Below are 24630 nucleotides of genomic sequence, written 5' to 3' on the forward strand. Positions count from 1 at the left end.
TTCAGCCATGATTCTAACACTCATTTATCAATTGAATTTGATAGGCTATGCAACCTTTCTCTACCTCAATTTCTCCATCTATGAAATGGGAACAATCCCAGCTCATGTAGTTAATTTATTAACATTGGTGAAGTGCATTGAGATACTTTGGCCATGTCTTCACTCGATGGAAGATCGGTGCTGCCACTATCAATCTTCCGAAGTTTGATTTAGTGAGTCTAGTTAAGAAGACTCGCTAAATTGAAATCAGAAGGAGCCTCCACCAGCTGCTGCTACTCCTGCTTCTGCAAGGAGTAAGGAAAGCTGACGGGAAGGTTTGCTGCAGTTGGCCTCTTGCTGTGGGAGTGGCAGGGAATCGTGAAACAAGGTCAACTCTAGCTACACAATTAACATAGCTGGAGTTGCGTATCTTGATTTGAATTCCCTATATGAGTGTAGACCTGGCCTCAGATTGAAAGTGGTAAGAAATGCAATGAATAACTAGAACTGGTCAGAAAAAATCTGACAAAACATTTTTTTCCCGTTGGCAATTGCTAGTTCAGCAAAATCTAAAGGTTTTATGATTTATTTTGACAAAATTCTGACAGAACCCTGCCTGTTTCCTGATAGAATGCCTGGGAAGCTTCATAGTCAGAGACCTCCGGGCTTCCAGCATCCACAGTTGTAGAGTAGCCAGTCAGGAGGACTGGCCTGGAGCCAAGACTCCATTCTCTGTTGTAGAGAACTTAACATTTTTGTTTAGAATCAGAATGAAACCAAAGTTGAAAATATTGTTATGCTCCATGAAGCAGAATTACTTTTTTAATATTAAATTAATAGAGCTCAGAATAATACAAATGTGTTAATTTTTGGAAGCAGTGCTGTAAAATCATCTGTGGTGGGTATACTTGGTGAATATCTCATGGTACACTGTTTATACTCTTCCACTCGCAATCTTTTCTCATTGGTTATCAGAAGTATTATGATAATACTGCTGAAGTATTGCTATGAAAACTATTAAGTTTGAGGGCATATTATAGGAAATGTAATCTCTAAAAAGAGGAACTATATCTTGAATCATACTCTATAATGGAGGCTTCCTTCCTAATTACCTGTTAGCAGCAGCTCTGTAGGGGGACAAGTGTAGAGCCATACTGCTACCGAGAGAGCACCATTAGTGTAGAGTCTGAGTACTCACAGCTGGAACTCTTTATTGGGTACAGTTAGTTTACTAGTCACCTTTTCTCAGACAGATGGAGGGAAGAGAATTGCTGTGATCTTACCTCCTTCCCCTGTAACACCTCCAGACTTTGTCAGACCCTAAGTTAAATGGAGAGTAGAGACTGCCAGAGCAGTTTTTTTTATGCTGTGGTAGCTACAGACCAAAAAAAACAAGTCTTAACATGACTCCGAAGGTAGGGCAGTTAATGTATCTTTTAGATGTAGGGATTTGGAAAATAAGAGAGAGAGAGAGAGAGAGAGAGAGAGCAATCCTGACAGATCATTAGGCCTTTCTGTTTATTGAATGGTCTGGAGTGACATTCTTGAAATAAGTATTCCAGTTTGTTGTTAGCTGACTGGAAACTGAAATTTTCACCCTCTGGAAAATTGCAAAATTTGGCCATTTGTTTCCATCCTGAATTGGGATACAACATTGAAAAAACAAAACTTTTCACAGAACTAAAAGTTTTTACAAAAATGGACATTTAGAAACACTTTGTTAAAAATTTTTTGATTGGAATGAAATATTTTGACATTCCCAAATTTGAAATGTTTCATTTCAGTTTGTTATCCTGAATTTAAAATAATTATTAGTCTGGGAACATGAGTGAAAAAAGAGTAGAGACGCAGGTATATGGAATTAAACTCATTTTCATTTCAGGATGTTAAGAGTATGGCCCAATATAATGAATACAAAAATGGTAGATTTGAAATTACCATTTTCCGAACACTACCACGTATCTGAACAACATTTATATGACTCAGTAGTTGATCCAGTGTGTTGCAATCCAGTAGTGTTAACGTGCAACAAGGAGTCCTGTAGCACCTTATAAACTTACAGATGTATTGGAGCATAAGCTTTCGTGGGCAAAGACCCACTTCGTCAGATGCATGTAGTGGAAATTTCCAGAGGCAGGTATAAATATGCAGGCAAGAATCAGGCTAGAGATAATGAGGTAAATTCAATCAGGGAGGATGAGGCTCACTTCTAGCAGCTGATCTGGAGGCGTGAACACCAAGAGAGGAGAAACTGCTTTTGTAATGACTAGCCATTCACAGTCTTTGTTTAATTCTGAGCTGATGGTGTCAAATTTGCAGATGAACTGCAGCTCAGCAGTTTCTCTCTGAAGTCTGGTCCTGAAGTTTTTTTGCTGCAGGATGGCTACCCTTAAATCTGCTATTGTGTGTCCAGGGAGATTGAAGTGTTCTCCTACAGGCTTTTGTACAGTAATTCCTCATTTAACACATGGTCGCTTAACACGTTTTTGTGATAGCACAATTTTTTTTTAGGGAACATTTTTTGAATTACACGACTGTCCCCGGAATAACACGATTTCCCCAGCATTGCTGGCGGCTGCATGGGGCTTCCCCCGCCTCCCTGCAAAGTGGCGGAGGGTTCGCTGCTCGCTACACCGTTCCCTAGCAATCCCCTCTCGCCAGACGCAGTGCAGGTCCCAGCAGACCCGTCACAGGGGCATACTCCCAACCCAATCCCCCTCTCCTCTCCTCCCCTTTCCTTCCCCAGAGCCAAACACCTCCCCTCCCTGCTGTTACCCAGTCCCCTTTCTCCCCCAACCTTATGTCCCGGTCCCAACAGACACCAATGCTTGAAACGCAACCCCCACCTTTTCCATTATTTTCAATGGGAAAATTGACCCCGCATAACACGTTTTCACTTAACACAATCATTTTCTGAAACATATCTATAGTGCTAAATGAGGAATTACTGTATATTGCCATTCCTAATATCTGATTTGTGTCCATTTATTCTTTTGCGTAGGGACTGTCCAGTTTGGCCGATGTATATAGTAGAGGGGCATCGCTGGCACATGATGGCATATATTACATTGGAAGATGTGCAGGTGAATGAGCCAGTGATGGCATGGCTGATCTGGTTAGGTCCTGTGATGGTGTTGCTGATATAGATATGTGGGCAGAGTTGGTATTGAGGTTTGTTGCAGGGATTGGTTCCTGAGTTAGAATTATTGTGGTATGGTGTATAGTTGCTGGTGAGAATATGCTTCAGGTTTGTGGGTTGTCTGTGGGCGAGGACTGGCCTGCCTCCCAAGACCTGTGAAAGTGAGGGATCGTTGTCCAGAATGGGTTGTAGACCACTGATGATGAGTTGGAGAGGTTTTAGCTGAGGACTGTAGGTGATGGCAGTGGTGTTCTGTTGGTATCTTTTTTGGGCTTGTCCCGCAGCAGGAGGATTCTGGGTACACATCTGGCTCTGTTGATCTTTTTCCTTACTTCCTCATGTGGATATCGTAGTTTCATCCTCCCTGATTGAATTTACCTCGTTATCTCTAGCCTGATTCTTGCCTGCATATTTATACCTGCCTCTGGAAATTTCCACTACATGCATCTAACGAAGTGGGTCTTTGCCCACAAAAGCTTATGCTCCAATACATCTGTTAGTCTATAAGGTGCTACAGGACTCCTTGTAGCTTTTGCAGATCCAGACTAATATGGCTACCCATCTGATTAGTGTTAACATGTAGTCCCTGCCCTTAGCTCCTATAAACAACAAAATCTATTCACATATAAAAATAACTTATATTGGTGAAAAGAATTCCAGGTGAAGTTGGTGATTGATAAGTGTCAGGACTTCTGATTTCTGCTGATAATTTTAAAGTTGAGAAACTAAACAGATTTGCTACAAAGCCATGCATGTTCCTCCCTCCTTCCCTGCTTCAGCACATTGCAAGCACAGAACAGCTTCCATTGGCATCATCATTCTGCCACGGTATAGTTCACTAATCTGTGTCTGTGGGATTTGTTTCTCAAGCATGTGTAAACAGTCTGTAAAACCAAATGGTTTGTGAAGGACTGAGGGGGAAGGGAGAAGAGATTTTTATGGCCTCTTGGAAGATGACACCTGAGCAGGGACCCAGGGATTTTCCAGCTTTTAGAACTACAGGCAGTCCCCGAGTTACGCGGATCCGACTTATGTCGGATCCGCAGTTACGAATGGGGCTGTTCCTCTCCCTGGTCTCCAGCAGACCAGGGAGAGGAAGCAAAGCGGCAGAACACGTGGGCAGCGGACAGGGCTGTCCGCTGCCCACACGCTCGGAGGCTTGGCTCTGCTTTGCCCCCCCCCGTCCGCCTGGTCTGCAGACCAGGGGGACGGGGGGGGCAAAGCAGAGCAAAGCCGCGCTGCCCACGTGTTCCACGGCTTTGCTCCCCGTCCCCCTGGTCTGCAGACCAGGGGGATGGGGAGCAAAGCAGAGCAAAGCCACGGAGCCCGGGGGCAGCGGGACAGCCATGGCACGTCTGGGCTGTCCCGCTGCCCCCGTGCTCCGTGGCTTTGCTCCGGACACCTGTGGTACAGCAGCTGGGGCGCTGCCAGTTGGTCCCGTAGCGCCGCTCTGGGCGCTACTGGACCAACCGGGCAGCACCCCAGCTGTTCTGCCCCAGGCGTCCTGATTCAGCCACTGCTGGTCAGATTCAGCAGCGGCTGAATCAGGACGCCTGGGGCAGAGCAGCTTGGGTGCTGCTGGGTTGGTCCAGTAGCGCCGAGGAGCGGCGGCGCTACTGGACCAACCCAGCAGCACCCCAGCTGCTCTGCCCCAGGCGTCCCCAAGTCAGCCGCTGCTGAAACTGACCAGTGGCTGACTACAGGAAGCCCCTGCCCCGGGCTTCCTGGAATCAGCCGCTGATCAGTTTCAGCAGCAGCTGACTTGGGGATGCCTGGGGTTCTTAAGTTGAATCTGTATGTAAGTCAGAACTGGCGTCCAGATTCAGCCGCTGTTGAAACTGATCAGTTTCAGCAGCGGCTGAATCTGGACGCCAGTTCCGACTTACATACAGATTCAACTTAAGAACAAACCTACAGTCCCTATCTTGTACGTAACCCGGGGACTGCCTGTACAATGCTAAAATAAACCTCTTTAGGATTCTTAAATTTCTGTGTTGCCAGCTAGACTGGGAAGGGCTGAACAACATTTAGTAGCTCCTAGATGACCATGCTTTATCACTGTACGTTGTCTAGACATCTGCCTGTAACTCCAACACACACATTAGAAATGTCTGTGTTCATATGTGATAAACACCAGCATATGGAATTGGAATGGATGCCATGGACCTCAACGGAGAGATCATTTTTTAAAGCTATTGACACTCTTTTCTTGTTCCATATGCAAACCACAGCTGTAGTTAGTATTAATTATAAAGTGTCTGTGGAAGTGCTCACAAATGTGTTTAAAATATATTTTCAAATATAATAAAGCAAACCACATAAATGCCAGATATAATATTTAAAAGGCACTGCTGTGTAAGAACTTGTACATTGGGGGAAAAACCTATTTATCTTGCAGATATTTCTTGGTCCTTTTATAGCACATTTTATCCTTAGAGAGCTTTACAAAAGGACATCCACATCTTTAGTGCGTGCAGGTCCCTCCCCCTTTTTTTCCCCAGCTATGGGATGTGAGGCACACAAAGGTGAAGTGGCCTAAATTCATCCAGAAGGCCACCTGCAGAACTGGGACTAGAACCCAGGTCTTTTGAACATAGGTTTTTAAAAAGCGACTCTTAAATTTTAAATTGCTGTTAACTATTTCTGAATGTTTCTCCCAGTTTGAGTAATTAAAACAGATGAGTTGGTTTCCTTTTTCTGTATCATCTGTTTTTTGTGGATTTCAGTTTTTCATGCATGAACTAGCACATGCTGCACTATTTGTGTTGCACATGCTAGGGATTAGTGACTCTGGTGTCATGTTCTCACTGAATTTTTTTTTTAATGTAATGGAAACATTTCAGTGAAACCTCAGTTTGATAAAAGCCAGCCCTGCTTAAACCTGATAGCAAACCTTTCGAAAAGCCAAGTGACCTGACAGAAAAAAGAGAGACCATTAGTGAGCCACAACGATTAAAACGGAAAATGCCTCTGAAGAAGTTCTCAGATTTGTTGAAGTGTAAGTGGAGGCCTGAGGAGGGTTCTCTAAGGAAAGATGGTTCCTTCTCTCGGATGATGCCACTGCCAAGGCTGCCGTGGTTCCCTCTGTTGGGATTCTCATGGGTGAGGATAACAAAGAGTTTGAAACTCACCAACATGAGACTCGTGCTCTCACTACAGCTAGGCTCCCCTCACCTCTATTACTGTCCTTAAACCTCAAAAAGGAGCAACTTGACATCAATCTCTTCACCTTAAAAAGGCAGCCAGTGAAAAATGGATGCAAGCTCTTAGCTTTGTTTCCATGATAATTTTGTGTCCAGTGTGCTTTTTAATTAGGGATAGAATATATGGTTGAAGATACCAAATAGTTCTGATTGAAGAGGTTAATTTCTTGAACATCTTCATTGATCTTCATGCATAGTTGGTGTTCTGCAGTTCCTAGCCCACTATGGGTACAGTTACACAGTGAGGCTATTTCGGGATACCCTGAATCTTTTGAATATGCCTGCCATTTCGAGAGAGGTCTCGAAATAACGGGCATGCTGTTTCGGCATCCATGTAACTCTCGTTCCACGAGGATTACGGAATATCACAAAATTGCAAGTTATTTCAAAATTTGACGCTGCATGGACGTGCCAAAATTTCAAAATATGCTATTTTGAAATTCAAAATAAGATACGCACTTTGCATAATGCAAACTGTGTATCTTACTTCGAGTTTAGGGTGCTGTGTAGATGCACCCTATGTGACTATACAGTACAGCTCTGCATCTCTTTCAAGGAAGATCCTTAATGCATGAAAAGAGGCCCAGCTGGAACAGTAACATAAAATGCTTTGGTAAAAGGATTATTTAACTTGGCAAGCTTTTCAGGAGAGGGACCCCTGCCTGGTTCTCTTTGTACAGCACTTGAGACAATTATGCTTATTTCTGATTGGGGCTTTTGGGTGCTATGGAAATATAATTAAAACATTAATAAAAATAGTTTTCGTGTTTTTCTGGAAGAGTACTTTTGTTTATTACATCAACTCAAACACATTTCTTGAATGCTGAGGAAAAGGCTAAGCAAATCAAGGTGAAAGTGACTTTTAGCCAGAATAAGCAACAACAACAAAGGAAATATGAAACCAGAAATAACATATTGAATTCTGTATAGAAGATAAAATTTGCTAGGCACTGTGCAACTTCAGCTCACTGTGGACATTGCATGTGATAGAGCCAACAAGACACATGGCCATAGATCCTCAGAATTGTGCAGCATTTCAGGAACTTGCAGACATAAGAAAATATTACGTGGCTGTACAATGTTTTATTTGTCATAGATGGATTGTCAAAGCTTGATGTGGCAACTTTCTTTTTTATTTTGTGTTACAGCACACTATGATTTTTATTATTGTAGCTTCATAGGATATGTTAATGCAGTGTTCCCCAATTTTATTTGGCCAGCGGAATCCTTTAAAACTTGAAAGTATTTTGTGGAACCCCTAATAACAGTCTAATATATGGAGCTGAAAAAGTAGACCACAAATAAGTAAGGATAATAATAAACAAGTGCTAAACAAAGTCATGAGATCAACATTTAGTTTAATTACACACATTTAAAAACAAAAATCACATAATATTAATTTTAAAAAAATCATAAAATGTTATTGTAATGGAATTGTCTTGCTGAACCCCTATTTTCACTTTGTGGAACCCCGGGGTTCCGCGGAACACCATTTAGGAAACACTGTGTTAATTTATTCATCAAATTCCTCTGACTTCTCAGAGGGTTATGGCTGTCTTGTTTCACAATGTAACTTTTCCATCCAATGCAGAAAAAATTCAGTCAGCTTATTCAAGAACAGCAACAGTTAACTGAACAGTTAAAAGATGAAACTAACCAGAAGGAACAATTAAAGAGGATAAAGAATGAAATGGAAAATGAGCGATGGCAACTAGACAAGACTATTGAGAAGTTACACAAGGAGGTAAGGTTGCAGGAAAAAGAGCTACATGAGATTAGATATCTAATGGGAAAAAGCAAATAAACTGCCAAATTACAAAGAAAAGAGCTTAAAAGAAGTGTAAATGAAAGTGAAATGTGAACTTTGCTATTAGTGTATTTGACCTAGTGACTATCAATAAAAGCTTTCTGGACTGGAACAGAAGTTGGAAAGGTGCAATGTAAAAATACCATGGTAAAACACTCCTGCTTTGTTAAAATAAGATGCCATACTTGAGCTCTCTTCTATTATGTACAACTGACTGCAGTCAGTACTTGCTTTGCATAACTTGCAGCTGATTTCGCCAGTTGCTGCTTCATAGTTATATTTATTTTTGCCACCAAATGTGAGTAACCAGCTTAGTTTTGGTATGATAAAATATTCAGTGATGGCTTCATAGAATAAATCCTAATTTGTACAGATTTAAATACAAACCACCTGTAAAAACTTCTGTCATTCTGGGAAATGTATTATCCCACATTTTAGAAATTGTGTATTTTAGAGTTGTGTATTTTTAAGCTGGTGCATAGAATTTCAGCTAGGTAAATATACCAACTTGAAAATGTTCTCCACACAAAGAATTATGGCCCTAATTTTACATACGAGAGACTGGAGTTAGGAAGAAAAACATTTTCCTGTGGTGCTAATGAAGACAGATTCCTTTCTAGCATTGCTTTGCTCATAAGGAATTTTATGTGTCTGTGTTTGTGTTTTGCCAGATGGCTGAAATTGTTGAAGTGTCCCGGTCATCCACTCTGGAGCTTCAGAACCGGCTTGATGAATACAAGGAAAAAAATCGCAGGGAACTTGCAGAAATGCAGAGACAATTAAAAGACAAAAATGTTGAGTTAGAAAAGTCACGCCTCATAGCCACAAAAATGCAGGATGAGGTATTGGCTCAGAAGTCGAATGACATATTTAACCTTTGACCTAACTAGCCTCCTGAGACACTATTAAGAACTAAGACTCTTTGATATCATGCTCTTGCGCACTTCATCAGGAGAGATTGATCTCAGTCATCAAGTTTTTGTGTTTGATTTTGCAGGATGGTCATTAGGCTGGTACCTCTACAAGGGCAGTGGGGTTTACTGGATACAATAGACAAATGGCCCCAGAGCAGTTGCCCTCTCTATTTCCCCCATGCCGCAGGCCTATGCAGCCAAGAATCAGTCACAGCCTTGAAGTCTCTGCCTCTTTAGTATGTAAATTCTACCATAAAATCAGTCCAGCCTCTTCAGAGTTCTAACTACACTTGTTCAGTATTTGGAAAAGCTTTGAGAATGAACAGATCATAGAGCTTCTCAGTGTTATATATATATTAATAATTTGACCTTTCAGGCTGGAACATTCAATTTGTTTCTCTTTCTCTTTGACAAGACAGAGCAGCAACCTGAAACCTACAGGCTGCATGCGGTCCACTGAGGCTCCACCTGTGGCCCACGCACTCCTGTTTACCCCCACACTTCCTACTCCTTCCCCTCCTTCACAGCACTTTCATAGCACTATGAATCCACTGATTCGCATCCCATCTCTGCTTCTTCCCCTCCCTCCCAGAGCTGGAATGCCTCAAATCAGCCATTTGCGGCTGTTCAAACTTTGGAAGGAGGAGGATGAAGGGGATGGAATGCGAATCAGGCAATTCGCACGCTCCAGAAGTGCTGGGGCAAAGGGGTAGGAGTAGGAAGCGCGGGGGTCCATTATCTCTTGCTCATTTTAGTGGTCCTCCCAAATCCGTTTTGAGGCATGTGGCTAGGCAGTGTAGGAATTCCTTTTTACTGTTGTCCATGCTGTAGGTGAAGACCTAAGACATTGGATTCCAGGGATGTCAATCCAGCATCTTTCATAAACACTAAAATAATTGGAAACATTGTCACATTTCAGGGTGCAATCCAGACCAGAAAGAGGTTTTATCACTTTCTACCCCACTAACCTTGGGTGGTACCTCATAATGTTTTGCTATTGTAGCTCCCAATTTGGGCTGCTCAGAAACAGTCTACCAATATGTAGGTCTCTGCACTAGTCTAGCAGTTCTGATTCCATTAGCCTGTCAGCAACACACTGGTCACACTGGCTGCCACCATCTTTGGTTACTACATGTGTTCTGCAATATCCTGGAGAGTTTCAATATTAATGTTCATTTCTCCTTTGTGAAGTCAGTATTCAGCAGTGTATTGTAACTGGCATTACCAAACAGTACAATTTAAACACAGCACTGAATTGGTTCCCTCTCCCCACCATATTTTAATAATGCCAGTTAGGGTTTTAAGAGAATTCAGGAATAAGAGATACATTTAGAAATGGTTACAAGCAAATGAAAGTGAAAAAATGCATTTAAAAGTCCAAAACTTAGTCTAGCAAGTTTTGGTTCAAAGCTTTAAGACAGCCTTTCTCACCCCCTGCCGTTCACTATGATAGTGACTGACCCCTTCCTTGGTCAGGATCGCTCCCAGAGGCCCAAACATGCTGGTGCCTTTGTCTTAAGTGAAAGAGAGAGAACTTGGGATTGTCACCCCTTTCTTTATAGTCCAATGAACCCATGAACTGGATTCTTCCAAGGGTTATCCTTCAAAGAAGGTTTATTCAAACAGTAAAGAAGGCGACAGGTGGAGGAGATTCCATGCCCTTTCTGTTCCGAAGTGTGTGTGAGCTGAAATCCAAATTGTTCTGTTTCCTGCCATCTCCTTCCCAAATCTCTCAGGGTATGTCTACACTGCTACCCTAGTTCAAACTAGGGTGGCTAATGTAGGCATTCGAACTTGCAAATGAAGCCTGGAATTTAAATACCCCAGCTTCATTTACATGTTCCCGGGTGCCGCCATTTTTAAATGCCCCATAGTACGAACTACCTCACCGCAGCTACACGCGGCACGGACTAGGTAGTTCGAATTAAAGCTCCTAGTTCGAACTACCATTAAACCTCCTTGCAGGAGGAATAATGGTAGTTTGAATTAGGAGTCCTAGCCATTCTGTTGACTTCCCTGAATGTGAGGGAGAACTGGAAATAAAATTCGGAGCATGTCATACAAGATTGTGCACTGAAAGGTATGTTAACACCTGACAAATCAGAGAGCCTCCTCACAGAACAAAAGCTAATAGCCTCGCTGCTAACTGTGCCTTCTAATGAGACTTTGGAAGCTTGAGTGAGAGAATATAATGAAACACTCCTAATGTGGTTAGGAGGGAAAACCCTCCCCATGAGATGCACCTCCTACTATATATGTATAGAGCTATAGTTAATATATACAATAGCAGTTATACCATAAACATAATATTGACTGAGTGCCAAAGTAAGGGGCATAAGCAGCACCAATAAACTGAAGTGATGTTATGAAAAGCAAGCAAACCGGATGGAAAGAGTTACCAAGGATGTAATCACCCACAAAGCTGGAGGGCAAGTGGCCAACTATGTGTGGCTAAGAAAAAGAGAATTAAATGCAAATTCCAATTTGTCTTATTTACTACTGTGAAAGATGTAAACTGATGGGTATCATCCTCGTTGAGAACTCTGATCCAAAATTATTTACTTGGTGCCATCTTGTGGCTGAAGTAAAAAATGGCTCTAATAAACACAGAGTTATTTAAAGTTTAAATAACTTTAAAAACAAGTCTTTCAGAAGTGTAGCTTGTTTACTGGCATTACTGTTACAAATAAATATATTATAAATTTGTGCCACCTGCATTTTTGTTTCAGATGCATCTTATGGAAGAGGATTTACGGGACCACCAGAGAGCTCATGATGAGGCAATTACAAAAACTCAGCTGCTAGAACAGACTATGAAAGGTTTGGAATATGAACTGGAAGCCAAAAATCACATGAAAGATGATCGGGCGAGACAAATGAAACTCATGGAGGTAAAAGGTGCTTTTTGATGGGGTGTGCTTTGGATGCTTGGTGCTTATGTATAATACATTTGTTGCTAGACATGAGTGGAAACACTTAATTTTTTTATTGTGGTTGTGCCTTGGAAGCAACAATATGTTTTGATATCATTTTATGGAAAAATCGGAGTTAGGACAGTGGTAACGTAAAAACTATTTTGGCATCTTCCAAGGGTGAGCCTTTAGCAAATCTAACAATATATTATGTTCTAAATGGTGGTTTATATTTTGAGAGCCCTTTAAATACTTTCCTTTCTTTTTCTCAGGTGACAAATGGAAGCTCTTGTCAGTTACCTCTATAATTCTCCTTGAATTTATCAGGCACGGAAATCAGAAAGTTTTAACTTCAGGGCACTTTAAGAACAGATACACTCCCAATTAAATCAGTGGGAAACTTTGCATTAACTTCAGTGGGCATTGAATTAGGCCCTCAACTTGCTTTCATAAATGGCCTCTTTTCATAGCTGTGAAGTTAATTTTAATTTGTAATTTCTAAAGAAAATCCTCTGTTGTAGCATTTCTAGGGTATTTCTAGAAATATTGTTGTTGTTGCATTGCTTTTAATTATATATCGGCAAATTCTTATGCTCATAGAATTACTGGAAGTGTACCTGATCAATGAATATTTAATAAGAAGTTATTGGACACTGAATAAATTATAAAAAGCATTTTTGCCTAGTTCATCTTGTGATAGATTTACAAAATTCCTTCCCGGTGGAGATATTATCTCAAAGATATTTTTTTCTGTTTATTCAGTTTGCTACTGCAGTGAAAAGGAAAGTCAGGTTCAAATTGGAAGCAAGCTGTTGAACTTCACTGCAGAAAGCAGTTCTGAAGTTTTGATTTTTTAAAAATAATGAAGTTAATAGCAAACAGGTTATCAAACTCCTGTAGACTTTTCTAGTACAATACAGATACTTTTTCCTGGGTAAGTTGTCACAGAGAATGTATTTTTCCAACATCTCTCTGCAATGTGTATACACACACACACACACACACACACACACACACACACACACACACACACACACACACACACACACACACACACACACACACACACACACACCCCGTATGTGTATATATAACTATATAACACAAATATGCACACTCATACTTCAGCCAAATTGATCCTTGGCAGTTCTAAAAAGAAATGCTTGGGGGCAGTGTAAAGAGATTGAAGGGCTAATCGATTGAACTACTTTTGCTTTTTCATTTAGGACAAGATGTCCCAGTTGGAACTGGAGCTTGATGAAGAAAGAAACAATTCAGATTTGTTGTCTGAGAGGATCTGTAGGTGCAGAGAACAGGTACTTGTCCAGTGATCAAAGTTTACTTTGTCTAGCTATAGTGTAGTGATGAGGAAGAAGAGTGTTACGAGTAACCTGAATCCATTAAATATTAGTCTTTAAGTTAGGCCATGTCTCCACTTACTAGACAATCAATCTTCTGGGGTTTGAGTTAGCGGGTCTAGTAAAAACCTGCTGAATTGAAAACTGAGGGCACCCCCATTGGTGCCCATACTTCTCACTGTTACAAGGAGTAAGGGGAGTTGATGGGAGCATTTCTCCTGTTTACCGCTGTGGGGCTGCTCTTGAAAATTGATACAAGATATATTGACTCCAGCTACATAATTCATGTAGCTGGAGTTGCGTATCTTCCATCTATTTTCTTTTCCAGTGTAGAGCTGGTCTTAGATGCTTGTTGTTTTGCATGCAAGCCAGATCATAATTAGGTTCACCAACAATAGAGCTTTTAACAGGGCTTGACAAACAGCGGCGAAATCTGCTTGCCAGCCCCGCACTGCGCATGCTCAAGACCCGCATTGCGCATGTGCGCGCCGCCGATGAATGGGGCAACTGGCAAAAATCTACTCGCCTATAATTTGTCGATCCCTGCTTATGAACATTAATGAATTAAGTTTCGCAACACACCTGAAATAAGTAGTAGTATTCCCCATTTGACACATAGGAAAACTGAAACAATATGAGTTTGTGAGTTTCCTAGTTCACCTATGAAGTCTTTGTCAGACCTATGGATAGAACCATAATCTTTTGACTTCTGTTTGTGTGTTTTAATTTATCTTTCCTTTAGCAGTACACACCCTTTATTACTCCTGTCCTATGAAGTGTCCTATTAGACTGACAAACACTGCAAGCAGAAATTGACCTAAGCCACAAAATTCTGACATACATTTTAAACTTTTCACAAACTTCAGGATTGTTCAGTTTTGGATGTTGATCAAGCCAGTTCTATATATAGAAATCAGATGCTTTTCAGACAACATGCATATCACAGGCATTTGAATGTGGTGTTGTGGTCATTCCATTTTTAGATTGTTGTTTCAAAATGGTAAGTAATTATAGTGGGATAGAGCTTTTTATTTATGGTTTACACTAAACAGATTACCTATTAATATGTTGCTTTGTTCTATTGGAATTAGTTGTGCAATGAATTATGAATGAGGCATTACTTATTTATTACACATATGCACAGATTTTTAAAGAAATCCTTCACAATTCCAGATGCAGTTTCTTTCTTTTTCCCCCCAGACATAATATTTTCTGGCTTGGGTTTTTGTGCATGCAAACTGCATGTATGCACACAAACTAAGTAGACAGACAGCACAAAGTTTGCATATGAGTCTTAGTTATGCAAATGTTTGGTGTAAAAAACCCTGTAATTTTGCAAAACAGTCATTTTTTAAAGCAGGATGTTGAAGCCATTTTGAAAAATTTCACCAAAGTTTAGAAATAACACTAAGGGTGTAAAGTCTAAAAAGCAAGGGAAAGTTAAGTCATTGTTCTAGCCTTTATATTATGTCATGTAAATGGCAGCAGATGTAGTAAGGATAAATTGCTTTGTTTTTATTGGCTCATCATTACCTTCACAGAGGGCTACATTTGAGGGAGGCAGTGTGGCCTAGCATAGAAAGCAGTGAATTGGGACTCGGGAGACCAGGGTCTTATTGCTAGCTCTTCCATTGGCCTGCTGATTGACATTGGATAAGTCACTTCAGTAATCTGCGACTGAGTTTCTCAATCTGTGAAATGGTATTGCCTTTATTTATAAAGCACTTAAAATCCACTGATGAGAATTGCCATATAAGTCTTGGGCATTACTACTATTATTTTAAGTTCCTCACCCAGTGAGGAGTTTCCTTGAAATTCTGCTTGCACAGTCATATACTACTTGGTGAAGTGTACATAAAACATTGTTTTAATTTCTAAAGAAAAGACTTGTTGAGATTGGAGTAGCTTCAATTTCAGTGGAAGACACAGTAATAAAACCCTGCTTTCCATATCTTTTCAGTGAAGTGGTATCTCCCACTGAGATGGCTGAAGTGCCTTAAAATGAGTTAAGCCTCAAATTGCTTTTATGCATCATTGAAACCCCATGTATTCTGTTAGTAATTTGTTGGACCTACAGTTTCTCAGATTTTTATTTGATTTCAATAGTGTCTTTTTACCATTATTTCACTGAGATCATACAGCCGTGGAATCAGTGTGTGTGTATCTTCAGTGATTCAGAATGGAAAGGACCTATTATAATTGGAAGTCATGTCATTGCTTAATTAGGAAGCTTTGAATGCTGGAGTCCATGCGTGCTGTGAGTCTATGCTGAAACAACCTTAGCCAAAGCTGTACGAGTGGGCTGTTTAATATTTAATGGACTAGCTAAATGGAAACCTAAAATACAGATGGGTAACAAGAAAGCCACATAAAAGGCAAAAATGTTTGTGTTGAGATCCAGTTTCTCATTTCATGCATGAGTTACAAAGGTTGTTTTGTTTTGAGTTTATGCCATAGTGGCTAAGTTGTCAAATTACTGAAGAGTATTTCAGGGTCTGCTAAGCATCTATTATGGCATGAGGAAAAATAATGGATTTGTTTTGGTAATATCTGTTTGGTCTATAAATGTCTTTTTTATTATGAATATATTATTTTAATATACTGATCATGAAGACTAACACTCCTGTATATAGGAAAAATGCATTACTGGTTACCTTTTATATCCCATTATCATTGTCAAGTTTGATAGATAAAAAATGTTACTTGCAATTAAAATTTATCCTCTCCCCCCGTCCCCTTTTTTGTTTCAATACTGCCTTGAATTTGAGATGGAGCTTCAGAAGACACTGATTTTTCTGTCATCCCCTCCCCAACCTCAACTCAAGATTGTAACAGAGTAAAATCTCAGTTTCTTAGCTAGGTCACCTACTTATAACAACAAATATCTAGCTGCCACTGCAGATATATATGTGACGCAAATATGCCACATTGTCCTGCTACTCTGCTGTATGAGCACTGAACTGCACAGGAATTCTATTCTTTAGTCACAATCTGCCTGCTTGTACACAGATGTGCTTGTGTGCAGTGCAGTAAGAGATCTGCTTCCCAATGGGCAAATATCCCAGTCGCTAAAATCTCTGCCATGTGTGGCACAAACTTGACACAGTTCTCGCTGGTTTCAGCAAAGAGGTCAAAGATTTGAATGAGCATGGGCACTTCAGCCCAGGGGCAGGCAATAAGCAGCCCATGGGCCAGATGCAGTTCATTAGTGTTAGACCCTGGCAGGCTACCATATGTATTTTATTCACTTGGGCGTCAGCAGCTGTGGCCACTTGTGGATCCCATTGGTCACAGATCACTAGTCCAACAGGAGCTGCAAGTGGCTATACTTACAGAGGCACAGGTAAACAAAGTACCTGTGGGCCTGCCAAGGGCTAACCCTGGTGAACTGCATCCAGTCCGAGGGCCACTTATTGCCTACAACTGCTTTAGCCCCTCATGGTGACCCCTCTGGTTCAGAAATGAGGCGTCTCGGCAGGTCAGCAAGGGAATGCTTGCACATCTTATTCCTTGGGTAATTCTAAGCCGAAAAATTCTGCGCACAAAATTTTAAAATTCTGCATATTTTCTTTGTTAAAATACCACAGTCTAATCAGGCTGATTTCAATTATTTTGGAAATTGATTTCAAAATACTGTCAGCAAGCATGTCTGTAACAATACAGCCAACAGAAAATTCAGGAAATGTGTTTTGACAAATAGATTCCTTACTATATGTATTAGTACAGAACTTTGAGTAATAATTCATTCAAACTGCAATACAGAAATGTATTTCCTGGACCCCTCAAAAGCAGTGCAAAAGCTTGGGGGAGTCAGGGATTAATGGAGGAACTGAGGGAAGGGAAGTAAGTGCTGGAAAAGAGACTGGAAGTGAACCTCGATGGTTATTTGAGTGTGGATGAAAGAAGTATAGAACCATTTCTTTGGGGGGGGGGGGGGGAATTGTTAGGGAGCCAATCCCATGCAGACCCTGGCTGTCCCCTAGCCTCCCCTGTCCAGGCAGACACCACATCTCCTGTTCCCATGTGTCCTTGTATTCTCCACCTCTGGTATCCATGTGTCCCTTCACCCGCACTCAGCTACCCTCTCTCCTCTGTACCCTTGTGACTATGCATCTTCACTCTTATTCAGTCTCTGGCTCAGAGCTGTCACCCCCTAGCTCTAGTGTCCCTGCCTCAGTCATCTTCCTCCACCCCCCTCCCCTACACAAACACACTAGCCCTTCTGATCCCCCAGTCTAAATGAATCCCTCAGAAGCCCCATGTGTCCCACTTTGTCCATCTTCCCCATATCACCTACCTCTACACCTGCCTCTGTCCACAGTAAATTACCCAGCTGATAGGCTTATGGGATTGTATTTGTTAGTATGTTGTATCCTGTCAGTATGTTGTATCCTGTTCCCTCTTCCTTCATCTGCCTTTTATTTTCTAGGTTGTAAATTCTTCCAAGTAGGGAGCTGTCTTTTATTATGTGTTCCTATAGCATCTGTTACAGAGATGCTGCCTTAAGCTGAGAGTCTTTGGGAGCTCTGCAATGCAACTAAGAAGTGTGTGTGAAAATGGTTTCTTTAGTTATATGGACTTATCATCAGCCCTACATAAAAAAAAGATTCTGACTAATTTCAGATTACAGGTTGAAGAAGTTTATTTTTCCTGAATTAGTTCAGCCATGCACCTTCAGTTTCTACTATGAGCCCTGTCTAGAACAGATTGCACCTTCAGAGTAGATCCATTTTCAGTGCAAAAATACATGCAGTTACCAGAAATAACTGCAAGGCATATTTGAGAACGAAATACTGGATCACTGCAAAGTAGAAATCTTATCTTGGTTAGTCCTCTGCATAGACTACCACTACCAGTATCAGTTTCTTAAAGAATCAAAAGCGAAAATGTTTGTTCATTAATTTGTAAAGCAAAAGATAGACCTGAATCCAAACTCCACTCCCAGAGAGCTCCAAACCTTGGGAAACTTTGCATTCAGACTTTACTTTCATGGCTGGACCTAACTAAAACCTGATAGTATAACAGATTAAAGTACTGGAGAACATAGCATCAGAATACAAATGTTATGGATTTGGTCCATTTTCATCTGTGATAAATTGCTGCCAATTCTGTTAAAATTGAGGACTTTAACAAACACAAGAGGAAGTAGGGAGACATTCTGCTGCCTTTTGAAGGGCCCAAAGATTTTAGTATACAGTATTTTTGTCTGCAGAGAGAGAAAATTATTTGGGCTACTTATTTTTGCTAACGTAATGGAAACACATTTGACATGGCTTCAGCAATCTTTATGCACAAAAAAAAAAATATAAACATGAATCTGTTGGTATCAGAATTGTTTCCAATAACCGTGAGAGAGCTCAGTTTCCATGGCAATGGCAGAGTAAATTGTAGAGGATAAAGTTGCCTTGGCTGTGTCTTTCACTTCCTTTTGGTAGAGTAGTCCCAAAGGATTGCTGTGCACCTGCTCCTTAGTTGGCACCAGGTGTGCAAAGCTAGTAAATGAAAATGTGGAAATGAAGGTTTCTTTTCAATGATGAAGGATGAAATCTTTGGTTAGCTTTCTTAGTTAGCAATCTTTGTTGTTAAGAATTGTACAAGTATAGGAGGTCAATATTCATTTTTTCCACTTTTCCTTGCTCAAGAAATGTAGACTCTGTACCCAGTGGGAGATGGTAAACAATAGAGATAGCATCTAAAAGGTTATTAGAAATCAAATTACTTTTCACTAACCTCACACTCCACAGCTGCTTCTAATCCTAAAGCTGGCACTAATTGCTGTTATGTCTAATGCTGCTTTGTAGAATCTGATACTATTACTTCTTACAATGCTTTGTTTTTAGCATTTTCTAAATCCAGCTGTGATAACTGTTGCCTTAAGCTGCACAGTTAGTTTATTCTTTGGATGTAATTAGAATATATTATATATGCTAAAAAAGTAGAATTGAAGCACAAAGTACTGCCTGCTACAGACCTACAGTATGATTTAGTAGCTATGTTGTCTTTTAGATCAGTGTTTCTCAATCAATGGTATGAGCACCCTCAGAAGTACTCGAGAAGTCTGGGGGTACGTCAACACTACTGAAATTTGGAGAAAACTGAATTTTTGTTTTAAGTTTTACAACGCTTTATTATTTTTGTACTTTTTACACCCAAAAATTTTGTTGCCCACCCAGCTACGATTAAGTTGTTTACACAAATGTGTTGCAATTGTAGAAAAAAAATGTGTGTGTCTGAAAATTGTAGGTACTGGGGGTACTTATAATTTTTTAGGGGGCTACTTTAAAAAAAAAAAGGTCGAGAAACACTGTTTCAGATCACATTTTTCCTTTGTATTTAGTTGTGTATTTGCTAATGGTAAGTGCAGGGAGATAACGGAGAGCTGGGCTCTAACAGATTTGCATCTTGTTGTCACGCTTTTTTTTTTTTTTTTTTTGGTCAGTCATTTGCAGGGCTCGACAAACCGCGACGAAATCCACTCGCCAGCCCCGCACCGCATATGCGCGTGCGCACACCACCGGTGAACAGGGCGGCGACTGGCTGAAATCTACTCGCCATGGGCGAGTAGATACGCAGATTGTATTTAATTCCTTCCTGGGGTTCTTTCTGCTCCCTAATCAGACTGTATTCTTCTCCTTTCCCTTTTTTGTGACTCTACTTTTTACTATGAAGCATCCAGCAGCAGAAATTATCTTGGCAATCCTCAAAATACTTCCCTAATTTAAGAACTGGTGATGGTTGTGCATATTTGTCACAGCCTCTGAGCCCAGTAATAGCACAATAGTGCTTTAGTGTGTGGAGCTATATTGTGGCCCATTAAGCAAGTTCTAATATCTAACAAAAACCCTTTCTCTAGTTAACAGTTGCATTTTTAGTCACTCATTTTACTTCAGGTCTTGCTTTATTTTCCTGTGCCTATTTGTATCACTGCAGCAATTACAGCACAATGAATAATTTCTTCATGACCCTGATCACAGGCCTTTTCTGAGATACTAACAGGTAGATAGATGTAAACATAGGTGCTGGAACTAGGGGTGCCGGGGATGCATCTGCACCCTTGGCTTCAAGTGATTTCCATTACTCCCACTATACAACTTCTTCCAGTACCTCCGCATTTATAGAGGGAGACTTCTGAAATACACAATGCTCATTTGTGCATTAAAACAAACTTTAAGAAAGCTTTGCTACTCACTCTATTAGTCCTCCTTTTGTGGGGGCATTGAAATTACTCCTAATGTTAGGCTGTTTTTTAAATCCTTAGTTCATTGGTTTTTTAAGTATTTTTTTTAGTTAACCTAGATACTCCTGTCTCATCTTGAATTGGTTTTTGGCTTATAACTGCCTCCTTAAAGGTATCTACATAAAGCATAAAAGGGTAAAGTACTAAAACAGTCTTTCATTAAAGCTTAACTCGGCAAATGTTTGTTTGCTGTATTTAAAGGTGGGGGTGGGGAAAAAACCACCTCAGAGAGATTATTGCACCTCCAGGCCTATATGCAATAATGAGATCCATAAGAACTCTATTCAGTGGTTGCCAGAATGGAGCCATGTGCTATCATTTGTAGTCCAGAAACTAATATGACCTTAGTTTTCAGGAATGTCTTCTGCTATTGTGAAATACTACTTGGATAAAACACATGCAAGCGCATGCATGGCCAGTGCTGTTTGTATTAATATAAAATGTATAGGAACAACTTAAATGACCCTTTTCAACATGTGATTAGTTAACAATATGTTTTTAAGGTGATAATGTGGTGAAAGTGACCCAGGGTAAACTGTTTTATGTTCTCTGCTTGTTTAACCTTCACATTCCCAACATCTTTACTTTCATTTGTATGCAAGATTCCCTGATGGCTACAGAAAGGTTTTTGTATGATAACTCATAGGTTACAGATTTATTTGAAGTGAAAGTTAGTATATTTACTCAACCTGAGTTAATACATAACTATAGAGTCAAGGTGGGAAGGGGTATCCCCCCCAATTTTCTGCTTGGCTTGTGCTGATCTCAGTAACACTGCTGAAGCTGGCCTCCCCTCCCAACCCAGTTGACTCAGGTAGAAAATACAGTGGTGGTCACTACTGAGAGCTTGGTGGAGCACTGCCACTGTATTTACTTGCACCTCTGCAGGAACCAGTGCTGGCAGCTCCTGTTGGCCACAGATTGCCATTCTCGGCCAATGGGAGCTACGGTAAACAGTGTCCCGGTCCATGCCACTAACCTTGGTGAACCGCTGCCATCTTATTGCCCACCCCAATTTAGAGAATAGTATAAATACTGGAAATACACTACCTACTTGCAAAGACATTTACAAAGTTTTTGAAAGTAACCCCTGAAAGAGCTGGGGCAGGAGTTATTTGGGCATCACTGTCTTGTTGCCCTGTATGGATGTATCTTAGTAAAAGCTGCCATATTGATCTTCTTCTGTGGGTGAAGTGATAGGGTTCCCAGTGACTGTTATATTTTTTAATCTTCAGAAGGATTTTTCAGGGAAAACGAGTACTCAGATAAAACTGCAGAATGGTACAGACCGGTGTTAATTCTTTACCGATAGGGAAGTTTTATCAGGTAACGTATGGAAGATATCTTTCTGGAAGGGATCAGTCTTTTTAATCCAGGGTTGTAATTGTAATATCTATTCAAGATGCCATTTATAGAGAAGGGAATTCTGCACTTCTGAATAAATAAACAAAAAAGATTGATTCTGAATTACTGAAGTTTCTGGCTTTTCTTTTTATAATAGATCGAACAAATGAGGAATGAATTACTTCAAGAAAGAGCTACAAGGCAGGACTTGGAGTGTGACAAGATTTCATTAGAGAGACAGGTAACAGTTGCAGCCACGCCACCTTAACCCAGATCTCACAACTTGAGCAAGACCATGCTAGATTAGTGGTTTGATTGGAAGCATCTAAGGACTGTGGGAAATCGTGCTTGCGATTCACTAGTTTTATGTGACCTCATCTTAGTGAGATGCTTGAAGTTCCAACCATCTTTAGAAGAGACCAGATGAATGTGGGGTCTTGTCAATAAAAATCCCAATTCATGTTTCATAAGAGTAAAGATGCTATTCCTAATATCCCAGCTGAATTCCAACTCTGTAATTCCGTGGTCACCAACCCGTCGATCGTGATCGACTGGTTGATCGTGAGGCATTTGGGCACCCCCAACCTCCATTTTCCCCCCACCTCCGAGAAGCCCCACTACCTACCTCTAGTGTAGTGCCAGCTTCCCGCAGGGTGGACAGAAGTCCTGTCAGAAGCCCGCGTCACTTCTGAGGGTTCCGGAAGTGCACTGGCTGCTCCCCTCCCACAGCTCCGTCATGTGCTGGGAGAGGGGGGCGTCGGCCCTGGAGGAGGAGTGTGGCGGCTTCCCTGCTCCTCTGGCGCTGGAGTGGTGAGTTGAGCACAGGGGTTTTTCCTTGCGCCACGGGCAGGCTCCCATGGGGGTTTGGCCCCGCCGCAGGAGAGGCGGTTTGGCCCCGGGGCAGGCACCCGCGGGGGTTTGGCTGCACTGTGGGAAGCATGCACTGGCTTCCCTTGGGGATGTGGGGGGAGAATCCTGGGAGGAGGCGATAGCAGGGTACTCTCTGCCCCCACTCCCCTCTGTTCCCTCCTCCCTCTCCCCTCCTCCCTGTTCCCTCTCCCCACTCCCCAGTCTCAGAAACCTGTCCCCACTGGCACCCTGTCCAAACAGGTTCCCTGCCCTTCTCAGAAATAAAGACAATGCAGAAACTTTTTGTGTTTGACATAGTATTTTATTTGAAAATGAAGCCTGGCCAACACCCCCCCCCCCCCCCAATTGGGGCCAAGCCCCCATCTGGCCACAGCATCGTGACACTCCCCTTTCCCCCAGACCCTACATCTCAGCCTATCATACACTTGAACCCCCTGCGCTGAGCCCCTCACATACCCCAACCCAAATTCCTGAACCCTCACATCCAGAAGTCTGTGGCTTACTTAGTACCCTAACCCTACATCTGACTCCAACACTGCCCGGCCTGGAACTCCCTCCCCAAGCCAGCGTTCCCTTATCCACTTTCTCCTGCATCCAGATTTCCTCCCAGAGCTTGTACTCTCACCCCTTCCCACACCCAAATCCCTCATTCCCACCCCAGAGTCTACACATCCTGTCTCAACCCAGCAAGGGTACGTCTAGACTGCAGGAGTTTTTCAGGATTCCTAAGGTCTTCCACTTCTTTTAGTGGAAGACCAAACATGATCTTTCGGTCACCCCTATATTCCTCTTTCCACGAGGAATAAGAGGGCTTCCAAAAGAAGAGGTTTTTCTGACATTTGGTCCAGTCTAGACAGGTCAAATGTTGGAAAAACTTCTTCCTACAGAAGAATTGGGGGGGAAAAAAAGCAGCAGTGTAAGGGTTGGGGATAGCAAGTGATGGAGAGGAGGCGAACAGAGAGGGCGGGACTTCAAGGAAGGGGCAAGGAGGTAGATCTTGGCTTCTTCTGTCATTTAAAAAGTGATCTTGGGTGTAAAAAAGTTGGAGACCACTGGTTTAAAGGAAAGAGTGCCACCTACTGATACATCAGCAGTTGAGAAGATACAACCCTTATATATCCCAGTATAACCCAGAGTAAATGATAACTTATGAGGTTTGAGGAGATCATAGCTTGTGGCAGCATAACTTAATTTTTTTTTCAGTATTACCCTGATCTTCATATAATCTTCTCAAAGCTGCTAGATTTTTAACTTTCTTTTGTAAGGATTTTAAGGTAACTGTGACATAAGTTTACTAAGTTGAAACTTTGAAAACATTAAGCATATGCCTTAAAATAAATGAACACTGTAGATTTTCATGCAAACAGTATACTAGAGTATAACTTCAGTACCTTGCTGATCAGTGTATTTTGAAACTCATAAAATCATACACAGTGGTATCGTTTCTAACTGTTGTATGCAGTGCTGCTGTGGCTGTGTCAGTCCCAGGATTTTAGAGAGAGAAGGTGGTTGAACTAATATCATTTGCTGGAACAACTTCTGCTGGTCAGACACACAAACTTTCAAAAGCTTAAAAGATATTACTTCACCCAGCGTGTCTTTCAGCTTCTAATTGTAAGGTTATTTTACACTGCTGGTGGTAGAGATTCTGCTTTTTAAGAGACCAAATATTTCCATGTGGCATCACATGGCAAATAATGGATTGTTAAAACAAGAGGAGATACATAAATCCATGGATAGTTTCTAGAGACCACATGAATGAAACTTGAGTGGCTTATCTCTCACTGGTGGTACATTTTTTAAATGTGAGGGTCCTTGGTGGGGGGAAGAAACTTAATTGAAACCCTAGTGGACTTATTTTGTGAGA

General features: G+C 41.2%; 1 protein-coding gene across 8 annotated transcripts in view; it reads left to right on the forward strand.

The window, feature by feature from the left end:
- Positions 1-24630, forward strand: part of CGNL1 (cingulin like 1) — a 134895-nt gene that overhangs the window by 102657 nt on the left and 7608 nt on the right. For all 8 annotated transcript variants that reach the window (XM_025190061.2, XM_075897318.1, XM_075897317.1 and 5 more), the window contains 5 exons: positions 7913-8065; positions 8800-8970; positions 11772-11933; positions 13181-13270; positions 22051-22134. In XM_025190061.2, the coding sequence (XP_025045846.2) occupies positions 7913-8065; positions 8800-8970; positions 11772-11933; positions 13181-13270; positions 22051-22134 (660 nt within the window). The remainder of the gene's footprint in view (positions 1-7912; positions 8066-8799; positions 8971-11771; positions 11934-13180; positions 13271-22050; positions 22135-24630) is intronic.

Source organism: Pelodiscus sinensis, chromosome 14 (genome assembly GCF_049634645.1).
Source record: "Pelodiscus sinensis isolate JC-2024 chromosome 14, ASM4963464v1, whole genome shotgun sequence".
Lineage (NCBI taxonomy): Eukaryota > Metazoa > Chordata > Testudines > Trionychidae > Pelodiscus > Pelodiscus sinensis.